Source organism: Adiantum capillus-veneris, chromosome 1 (genome assembly GCF_014529385.1).
Source record: "Adiantum capillus-veneris isolate H3 chromosome 1, ASM1452938v2, whole genome shotgun sequence".
NCBI classification, from domain to species: Eukaryota; Viridiplantae; Streptophyta; class Polypodiopsida; order Polypodiales; family Pteridaceae; genus Adiantum; species Adiantum capillus-veneris.
This window is the reverse complement of record NC_140931.1, coordinates 35,151,589-35,162,564: the sequence shown is the minus strand read 5'-3', so window position 1 is coordinate 35,162,564 and position 10,976 is coordinate 35,151,589. Positions and strand designations below refer to the sequence as shown.

At 42.7% G+C, this 10,976-nt stretch overlaps 1 protein-coding gene across 4 annotated transcripts; it reads left to right on the top strand.

The window, feature by feature from the left end:
- Nucleotides 1-1,594: 1,594 nt before the first annotated feature.
- LOC147464538 (uncharacterized) lies at nucleotides 1,595-4,383 on the top strand. 4 transcript variants are annotated; one of them, XM_086509575.1, is made up of 6 exons: nucleotides 1,595-1,824; nucleotides 1,958-2,092; nucleotides 2,252-2,340; nucleotides 2,539-2,738; nucleotides 2,953-3,221; nucleotides 3,366-4,383. In XM_086509575.1, the coding sequence occupies exons 1-4, from the start codon at nucleotides 1,761-1,763 to the stop codon at nucleotides 2,659-2,661; spliced, it is 411 nt and encodes a 136-aa protein (XP_086365701.1). In that variant the 5' UTR covers nucleotides 1,595-1,760; the 3' UTR covers nucleotides 2,662-2,738; nucleotides 2,953-3,221; nucleotides 3,366-4,383. The 4 variants fall into 4 exon arrangements, 1 of the variants encoding a protein (XP_086365701.1); XR_015187683.1 differs by lacking the exons at nucleotides 1,595-1,824; nucleotides 1,958-2,092 and having other exon boundaries at nucleotides 2,142-2,340; nucleotides 2,539-2,692; XR_015187682.1 differs by lacking the exons at nucleotides 1,595-1,824; nucleotides 1,958-2,092; nucleotides 2,539-2,738 and having other exon boundaries at nucleotides 2,142-2,340.
- Nucleotides 4,384-10,976: the final 6,593 nt, after the last annotated feature.

Below are 10,976 nucleotides of genomic sequence, written 5' to 3'. Positions count from 1 at the left end.
CTCATAGGTACGTTAGCACTAAGCAATCCAATTAGCAACAATGTATCCCTCTAGTTGGTGTTGCTTACAATAAGGTAAAGCATGTTTGTGACTCAGTTTAGTCCCTTCATGTTTAAGTCCATTTCTCAACCTTGAACACTAGTTATGGTGGGGTTGGTTGATAAGCTATGTCAACAAGTTACTTTCATGAGAAGTGAAAAGCGGTACTCTTTCGGGTACATCTTTGTTGGGATAACTTGTTTAGCATGCTCATGTGCGTTCTAAATGGAGTCTACACACTATGATTGGATAGGAACTGGTACCACAAGACAATGTGGAAAATCAAGATGTTACTCTTGGTTTCATTGAACCTCCTATTGAACCGTGTTCCGGTCAAGCAAACAACTGGATCCTTGAGGCATGCCACTGTGGAAAACATTAATGTATCATCACTCTTGTTTTCGAGGACGAAAACACTTCTCCAAGGGGGGAGTAATGTCATGCCAAGGGCAATGCTCGATGGTCAAGGACCAGGCCCAAGGGGCCGGCTGCGAGTGTGGATAGGGAATGAGGCCTTGGGGGCTATTTAAAGGAAGGTTGGGAGGTTCATTCCAGGCAGTCCCACCCAGGGCTTTACACACACACACACACACACACACACACACACACAGAGGGAGAGAGAGAGGGATGTGAAAGGGCCATTCTAATTTGTATTAAGAAAAAACTCATATACTAATGGCTTCATGAGACCTTGAGTGCATGTATAGTTGGCTGTACATTTGCTAGCCTGGTGGCACCTCGTGTCTGTGCATGAGATTGCATAGTGAATGCATAGATGATAGTAGATCTTGAAGTGCGTTAATTGCCTATGGTGTTGGACGGTACCCATGTCTTCAAAACGCTGTACTTTCAGAGAGAGAGAGAGAGAGAGAGAGAGAGAGAGAGAGAGAGAGAGGTCATAGGAAGTACGGAGCAAGAACAACTCAACACGACTGCAAACCTACAGACAAGGTTAAATTTTTTTGGTATACTTTGACTATATGTATCATGGAATTGATGCTATCTCAAGTCACGAGTTGAAAAATGCTAGGTAGAAATCGAATCATAGCACTGCCCTATGAGTTTAACAATGGATTCAATAATGTGTGTGTGTGTGTGTGTGTGTGTGTGTGTGTGTGTGAGAGAGAGAGAGAGAGAGAGAGAGAGAGAGAGAGAGTGCAAATGGGCTATTTTTAGCACAAGCTTCACCAAAGCCTCCACCAAATTTGTACGTATTAATAACATAGGGAATGTGTGTTGGTGACAAACGGAGAGTGGTAGTGACTCCTGAAGTAGGTTGAAAGAGCAAAGGCCCATACAATTGTGAGTTGAAGTGTTGTATTAACACAAACAAGAATGTACATAAAACCCCGAGCACACCTAGTGCCTTGAGGAGTCAACACATACAGAGCCCTTCAAATCGTAACATTGAGCTGCACATTGTGCATCTATACTATATACAAGAAGGGAAGAATTCCGGCCCCTCCCCCTCCACATGGCAGTTTCGACACTTTTCGGCAGTGAACTCTGCGCGAACAGTGACTCAAAGGGTGTGCACATGGAACAAAGAAAGCACCACAGCGGTAGAAAAGTCTGACGTGGAGGGGAGATTCCACCAGTTGCGTCAAATCCATAAAAGTAGGGCTTTGGACGTAGTTAAACGTAGCGGCACCTATAATCCTGGCTAAAAGGGAGAAGAGAGAGAGCGATTTCTGCCGCCAGAGCTTGCACTTGTGCGCTAAATGCCTTCTGTGGTAGCTTCCTACCTTCGAGGAGACAAACCTTTACCTCTGAAGCCTCTGTCATGTGCGTACCCTTTGAGAGAGAGAGAGAGAGAGAGGGAGAGAGATAGATAGAGAGAGAGAGAGAGCTGTTGCCCCTTGCGTTGCTTGCCAATGTGGTGCCTGCGTGTTGAATGCGGGTCGCGACCCTTGAATAGCGCACCGTGCAGACCACTTCCCCACGGGCCACTACCCGACATCGGTGCGCGTCCCAAGCTGGACCCACTTCACATTGCCCAAGGCTCAGTTGGGCGCTAACTACTCACAGCAGCCAAAGGGTGCAAGGCCCGCGGGTATAGGGTGTTCAGTGCCCATGCCGCCATGCCTTAGAGTGATGGTGTAATCATATGGCAATGGCAACTGCAAAGCATAGATAGAATAAAGGCAAGTGCTATGTAGGGTTGAAGCGAGGTGGGATGATAAGTGAGCAGGGTGAAGATAGTTGTCAACAGATGGGGAAGCACCAAGTGGACGGAAGCAGCAAAGCTTGAAACCGGCAGATGTTGGATGGCTTGGCATTAATTGGAGGTGGGAGTCGAAGGTAGGGAGGATTCCTGGCAACCATCCTTGGCCATGTGTGGCATGTTGGTTGCTCCGGCCAGTGTGGCCTAACACATGGTTGTGTGTGTGTGTGTGTGAGAGAGAGAGAGTCTTGAGAGAGAGCGCCAAGACAGCAAGAGGTCGTTTGCATGTACTTGCACCTATTGACTCACAGTGCGATTCTTGCGTTTTGTTCAAGGTGCGTTGCAGAACTAGGGTAAGACAACATTTGTTAGCGTCGCCTGCACTTCTTCTGCAAGCTCTGAGTTGGGAGATTGGTGAGGGAATGATTCAGGGTGTTCTTCGCCTGGTGTATGGATGATTGCACTTCTCCCGTGAGCTTAAGCTGAAAGGTGTGTGAGGAAATGATTCCTGCTGTTTGGATGAGGGGATTAAGTGGTAAGGTTTTGCTACTGTTTGAGCTCATAGGAAGTTGTGTTTCTTATTTTCTTGATGGCTTGGTAGGAGCCTAGCCACCCATGCACGAGAGATTCGCTCATGTAGGGACCTCGAATGAGGAAATAGAGGCTAAACAGAGTGTTGAGAGGCTAGATTATCTCTCTATAATGCTGATCTTAATATATTTCTTTTGTTTCCCCTCTACCTTTTACAGGTTTATGAGCATGGGCTGCTCACAGGAGTGGTGTGGTGTGCAACATATAATTATACCCATCAATTGCATCTCTGTTCAAGGTTGTTGGGGCCGATAATGTGGAGAATTTTTGGGGGGAAAACTTGTCTTGCCCATACAGTGAGTGAGAAAGGCTATTCCTGGTGGACCCTTGGATGATAAATATTATATGCATGCGAATGGAAATTGCAGCACCTGGTCTCAGCTTCAGTGGAGAGATCTAAATACATCGCAATGATCTGCTTTTGACGGTGTGTTTCATCTACTCTGTGAGTCCGTTGGATGTAGATGATTAGGGGATGCAAAGTTTTGGGTGATTTTCCAAGCGTTTTGTCTCAATTTTCAGCGCTTCTGTAAATTGCCTGCCCTAGTCTGATAGAATTGTTTTTGAACAGGTGTATTCACGAATTTGCAATTGTAATTTCTGGCATATCTTGGCACTACCCTAGTCGACATGTATGCCAAATGTGGTGCACTTCATAAAGCACAAAAAGTGGTCAAGGAGCTTCCTATCTGGGATATCCTCGTCTCCTGGAATGCACTGATTATGGGATATTCCCAACATGGGCAGGGCCAAGAAGCTATGGGCTGTTTTTGGCAAACGCCAAGCAAGGGTGTCTCTTAAGATGCAATCACATATGCTTGCATCCTGAAGGCAAGGATCAGGGTCAGGAAGCTTAGGGTTGTTTTCAACTGATGTAGAGAGAGGGAATCTCTCTAAATGCAATCACGTACACTTGCACCTTGAAGGCATGTGGCATTACACAAGATGGTGATATGGGCAGAAGAATTCACGATGATATTGTTAGAATTAATAGAACTGGGAGGGTTTTCGGCGGCAACCATCCTTGGCCACGTGCCGCATGCTGGTTGATACAGCCAATGTGGCATGAGAGGAACTATGCCATCCAAGGAAGCTCAGTGTTGATTTCAGCAGATGCAGACACATGGCATTTCTCTAAGTGAAATCACATACATTTGCACCTTGAAAGCATGTGGCATTACACAAGATGTTGATATGGGAAAAAGAATTTAAGATGATATTGTTAGTCAGGGGTTGCTGAAAGAAAACTTTGTGCTTGGCCCTGCCTTGGTTGACATGTATTCCAAATGTGGTGCAGTTCATAAAGAACAAAAAGTGCTTGAGGAGCTTCCCGGTCGGGATGCCGTCATCTCTTGGAAGCACTGATTGCAGGATATGCCTAACTTCGGAACGACCAAGAATCTTTGGGCTGTTTTTGATAGATGTGAAGCAAGGTTTTCTCTCTAGATGCAATCACATATGTTTGCATCTTGAAAGCATGTGACACTATGCAAAGCCTTAACATTGTACTATTGGTAAGAGTGAGCGAGACCCGCCACAAGCTAGTGGAGATCATTTATGGTGTTTTAAGAAAATCATTGTTGGAATCACACACCTATGACGGGTGGTAGCATGTGCAGACCATGAAAGAAAGAGTGCGAGCGGAGAGAGAGAGAGAGAGAGAGAGAGAGAGAGAGAGAGAGAGAGAGCAAAGTCTTTGATACACTATAAAAATAACACGCTTTGTGTATTAATTTATTGAAAAGCCTTACATATATATAGAAAATTGACCATGCAAGCTCCACTCCATAACTGAATGTACCTATATGCCATAGGGCATGTTCCCACATGTTTAGGTTAATAGGAACAGGGCTTGAAAATCCAACAATCCCCTCTCAAGCCTAAACTAGATTGACAATTCTCACGACATAAGAGTTTTAGGTTTACTCTTAACCATGAGTTTGTAGTATACTCATAAATCGTGATTTTCAGGTGTGCTCACAACCAAGGGTTTGGTATGACTTAACTTAATGCTACGACAATGAGCACCTCTCAAACACATAGGATGTAGGTCAAAATAGCTACCATCAGTTTTTGGTTTACTATCAAACCTTGGGTTTAGGTCTACCCCCGGGGCGGTCATTTTTTAGAATGTGTATGATATCACGTGAGTTAACCGGAGAGGATGATTAAAAGATCAAAATGTATAAAAATGTATACATACAGAGAGGGGTGGGGTTTTTTAAATAGGTTCACAATGTAAGTATAGTATGTATATTGGGGTATTATTAATTACCTCTTGAACGCATGTGATATAGGGGTCTTTTGATAAGTGATTGTTCCATAGGTCTACCCAATAACCTCATGAGACGTGGTACAATAGGTTGAGAACATACCAAAACTTGATAACTTGGGAGATCTTACCACCTATGTGTAACAATGTCTAAAACCCGTACAATTTTGTCATGGTAATAACTGACAACTGAGAACCTAAGACAAGGCTTTGGCATGAAACAAGTGCATATGTTGATATATCTCTTATTGCTTAAAATATTTTATTTCTTCTTTCTCAACCGAAACATGACAAAAATTGACTATCTATGAATGAAAGACCATGTGTGATATATCTACAAGAACTGAGTACAGATCACCTTTTGGGAGAGCAACATATACCACTCCCAAAAAAACCGTCCATGTTTGGATCTTTTGAGAAACTTTTGATTGAGCACTTGTAAGAATTCACTATTGATTGCATAAGCAAGAGCTGTCTTGCCATAGGTTTCCATAAGCTTGGACCAAATATCCTTCAAAAGACTAATGGTATTTACCTTTAATTGATGAAAGTTAGTGTCAAGGCTAGTAACTTTTTAAGATGCTAACAAAGCTTTTGTCGTCCACAAATCTGCAACATTTTGAGAAGTTGTTCTGCATATAGTTTATGGCCTCCATTGACCCTTGGACCACTTGTTGGGCTCTACATTTTAGATGGAGTTTTGCTATGATTTATATGCAAGCACCACCATAGCCTTCATAGCCCACTGTGTGTCAAAAGGCTTGCAAAAAAGACTCCAGAGAAACTGACCACATGCATTTTGGAACGCAGTACTTCGTTGCCTTGCAATGCCCTCAAGTTGTCAACGTTTTGAAATGCTGTGAGAAGGGCTTGCAAAACTACCAAACAAGCAGAAGTGTTTTGAAAGGCGTGTTTCAGTACCGCCTTTGCTGACGACGTCTTGTACAAAGATTCTTAATGAAGTCGAGTGGAAATTCATTGTAGATGCATTGAAAGCGACTTGAAACTTTTCAAAAGTCAGATGTATCAGAGGAGAATTTTGATTTGACAGCTGATAAAGATCACCAATAAGTAGCTGCAACTGTCAGTGGAAATGTCAAAGATTCGAAAGAACTGGCGAACGAGGCTGCATCAAAACCCCAATTCAGAGACATGGATGAAGTCTTGTTTGAAGCCCAAATTAAAGCAAACTAACCATTTCCTAAATGATGGATCCACACTACTTCAATCTGCCATAAGCTAGCGAAGGCTCAGCTAACTAGGGGCTTAGAAACTCTATATGATGTTGCTACCAAGACTTGGGATTCCTTGACCCCCTGTGAGGTAGAGATGATGACTGAGTGCAAGGAGCAACTAGAGTAGGAAGCTATTTATCGACTCACAAGAAGAATGTTGGGACCAATGCTCAAGGCGCTGGCCAACAACTGGCAATTCAGGCTCCACCTTGGGTTATCTGGAAACCCACAAAGAAGAAGGCTCCCGACAAAAGGAAACAATGACATCCACACAATGTTCAGATATGCAAACCAATGCACGAGCACAAAGAGCTGAGAGACCTTACCTCAGTTGCAGAGTGGACAATCAATCAAAGGCCTAGTTTGGTAGCTATAAATAGGGCCCATTTCTCATCTGGCAAGGTTGATTGTGTCTAATGTATCTATTGTTGTCTAGTGTCATTCGTGGAGCTCGTTGTGCTCTTATACTCTCTTGTCATTAAGCTCAGAGCATCCTTTGGCTCATGTTGTTGTACTCATTACCAATTGTACTTATTTGAATACATATTCCAGTTCTAGTTCTAGTCTCATGTCCATTTCAATTCTATATTTGTCTTTGTCTGATTTGGTGGCTGAAGTCTGGTTGCTTGAACTAGTTTAGCTAAAGTTCTTCTAACTCAACATGGAATAGCTATCAGAAGTGACTAGCTCATTCCACCTATTGTAGGATGCCTTTTGTCTTGGTCAATATTTATGCAGCTTTTTAGTGTTGGATGAACAGAGTGTTTGGGCCTTATTTGGGTAACTTTATTAGGGTCTTTATGGATGATATGGGTTGCTACATTTCTAGAGCTGACTATCTATCAAAGTTGAAGCTGTCTTTGCAAAGGCTCCGTTTATCTTCTTTAAAGCTTATGATCTTGAAGATGTTCACACAAACAAAGAAGCCAAGTATTTATCTCTCCATCGGAGTCCAAAGCAGTGTGTGGAGTTTTGCATTTCAAAGCTCATAGTAAAAGGTGATGCACTCTTGGTCACCAAGCAACTTCTGGGGGGCAATGGAAGATAACGAGAGTCTCTCTTAAGAATTGGGTTTTTCCATAAAGAAGCTATTGACTTTTTTGAAGCAGTACAATTTAAGAATGTCAAGAGGGAGCAAAATCAAGTGGCAGACCAATTGGATAGTAGCTATGTGCAAGTGCATGTAGTAGAGCTATATGTAGCACTTGAAGGATATTGATGATTTTTTGCGTATAGGTCAATGTTCCTCGGATATGTCAAAGCTATAGCGAAGAAGGATTGTTCAAAAAGCTTCTAGATTCACTTTGATGGGTGAAGATTTTATGCCTTATGATGGGATTCTAAGGAGAGTCCTCTACAAATAAGACATTGGTATGATTCTGGGACAATGTCATGAGGAAAGCAGACATCAAGGCAAAGACCATGTACTTTTTTTTTGTTCTTAGAGATGGTTTTTGGCGGCCTTCTATAGTGCAAGATGTTCATTATTTTTGCAAGACTTGCCATGAGTGTCAAACCATGGGAGAGTGAAGATTGGTAGAAAAATCACAAGGGTCTATCATAGCTCAAAATGCATTTAAAAAGTGGGGTTTTTGGATGCCTTTAGTCCACTTCCCAAGTACGCAAGCGGCAAGACGTATGTTGTGATGACCATTGATTATCTTACCAGGTGGGTCAAGGCAAAAGAAATTAAAGAGGTAAATGCTCACGCATTGGCTCAATTTGTTTTTGATTGTATTTGCTATTGTTTTGGAGTTCCTTGGGTGTAATTCTTGATAGATGTCAAGGGTTTCAAAGTAAATTGGTGTGTGCACGAGCGGAGAAGTTGGGCATCCAACACAGGTTTTTTTCACCCTATCATCCCGAGTGCAATGGTTTGGTTGAGAGTGCCAATGGGCAAATTGTCACAAAGTACGTTTACAAGCAAGTAGAGGTTCCAGAGGCTAACCTTGAAAATTGTTTGTGGGAGCTTACAGAACATCCTATAAGGTTGCCACCAACTTTGCCTCGTATGAATTGGTTTATGGCAAAGAGACGATGCTAAGTGTACATGTTCAGCTAGGTGGCAAGCTATCTCAACTTCACCTTCTAGAACAACTTCAAGAAGAAGTGGATGTGGCCATACAAAGTTTACAAAGCTTTTCCTAATGGTTAGTATCAGCTGGTGTGGGTACATGGTAAACATCTCAAACACAAGGTGAATGGTGTGCATCTCAAGTTATACTTTGACAACAGGGAATTGGTGCCAAATGTGTATTAGCTGAAGGGGTTGTGCAGCATGCCTAAAGAAGAGTTGCAAGCAACAAGAATAAACCTTGTACATATGGTTGTAGTTTTTTGTGTTTCCTCAAATTTTCACTAATTTTGCAGATTCAAAGTCAATTAGCACTTTTTTGGTTGAACATAAATGCTCAACAAGTGGGTTGGGCACTGATGGTACAACCAAACTATGTTAAAGCTAGAGGTGTCACAAGCCAAGCTATGGGTGTCTACAAGTACCTACTCAAGTGCAAAAGCAGGCATGAAGGTCAAGAGCAGACAAAGGTATGTAGATATGCATGTCTTTTGAGGTTTTACTTGCCAAGAAGCTCTACTTTGAGGCTTATCTAGATGGATACTCAAAGTGTCCAAAGTGAAAATATTGTGTTGGAAAAGATGGTCTTCAAAGTATTCACCAAGGTAAAAGTTATGGCTCATCAATCGGAGGTTTGAGCACCGATATATGCTTGGTCAAAGTTGGCAGACTACAGTGATGATAGAGGACCACAAATTAGATAGCTTGTCTTCTAGCATTTCCTGAGAGCAAGGCACATCCTCTTCAATCTCAGTTTGGAAAGGGTCCATTGTGGACGTTATGGCACACAATGAGAAGTAAGGAGTGATTAAGAAATATGACGCGAAAGATGGGGGTGCACACTCAACTCACTCAGAAGATTATGGGCACACGGCCGGTTCTTATTTATAGGCTTCTCACAATAGGTCATGATGCCCAGTGACGTGACGACCACACTCATCATTGCAATTGGTGTCACGACCACCCTCATCATTTCTTTGAGTTGATTGCAATTAATGCCCTGCACATATACCTATACATTTCTATACACACATATGTATATATAAATATAAATAGGTAAATATTTCTTTGTGTGTGTATATTGCAAGGTCGCGGTACAATTCGAGAGCGTGTTGCAGTGAAAATATACCAAATGATTCTCACGTTGTGCCGTGACAAGCAATCGTGCCACAACATGCTGATGTGTGAAATGCTAGACATACCCGTGGTCCATCACATTGTGGCATGACTACCACGTGGTAGTCATGGCACAACGCTATGGGACGGGATATGTTGAACATCTGACACCTCATCATGTCGTGGTGCAACTACCACATGTACCAGTCGTGCCACAATGTGATGCATCGTGGGTATGCTGAACATCTCACATCTCATCGCATTGTGGCGCGAATTCTAGGTATACCCATCATGCCACAACACGATGGGTTGTAGGTATGTTTAACATCTCACATCTCATCGCGTTGTTGAGCAACTACCATGTGTACCAATCGTGCCACAATGTGATGGTGAGTGAGATTGTTGAAAATCTCACACCTCATCGCGTTCTGGCACGACTGCCTATCACGGCACAACGCGATGCCCTATGTACCTTTTTTGGTCAACCTCTCCTTGATTTTTATTGCTACCTTACAACACACATATATAATATTATATTTATGTGTGTGTACGTATAGACCCATAATGTACTACCACATGTCATCCATGCATTTGGCTAGGCACTTCCCAATGTCATCCATGCATTTGGCTAGGCACTTCCCAATGCACCATGACTTGCATTTATGAGCATCATCATGACATTACCCATCCTCTCAATGTCATAATTATGTGCATGTGCTCTATACAATATGTCCCGCTCACTCTTGTCAACTACTTTTTGCTATTCCGTATTAGTTCTCTCTCTTAGCCCCCTCAGTGCTTTTTGACCTATCTTGGCACTCATTTAGCTATTCTCTTTCCACTCTCCCTTATTCTCACGTTGTTAACCGTTCCTCGATGGATCGTATGAAGCAGAATGCTAGGAAAATTTACAAGGGTGAAGGATCGTCTACTAGCAGGGTGATGTTGTTGGAGTTAGGGTTGCAGGAAATCATATAAAGCTTGGAGAAGACAAAGGAAGCTCAAGGCACACAACAGAGTGTGTATTACTCAGTGTGCAATGAAAATATAAATAGCCCTAGAATGATAGGCATATATACAATGCACGGGGGGAAAAACCTCCTAGTGAGGGATAAAATGCCTCGGCGGTCCTAAGTATGTTCACACACTTCACTGCCACATGTATATGGTAACAAATCCCCCTATAGTGATGCGGTGAATGAGAGTTGGCACATGAGTAAAAGGAAGTGCCATGCCCTGAGGACATGATCAATCCACAAAAGGGAGTAAGCCCAAAGCTTTGCAAAAAGCTTCAAACTTCTCATGAGACAATGCCTTTGTGAAAAGGTCTGCAAGGTTGTCTTGTGTTGGCACATAAGCCAAGCTGATATTTCATGCTGAGAGCCTCTCCTTGACATAGTGGTAATGCACCTCAATGTGCTTTGTGTGAGCATGAAAAATTTGGTTCCTCGCAACTGCCAATGCACTCTAATTGTCAGCGTAGAT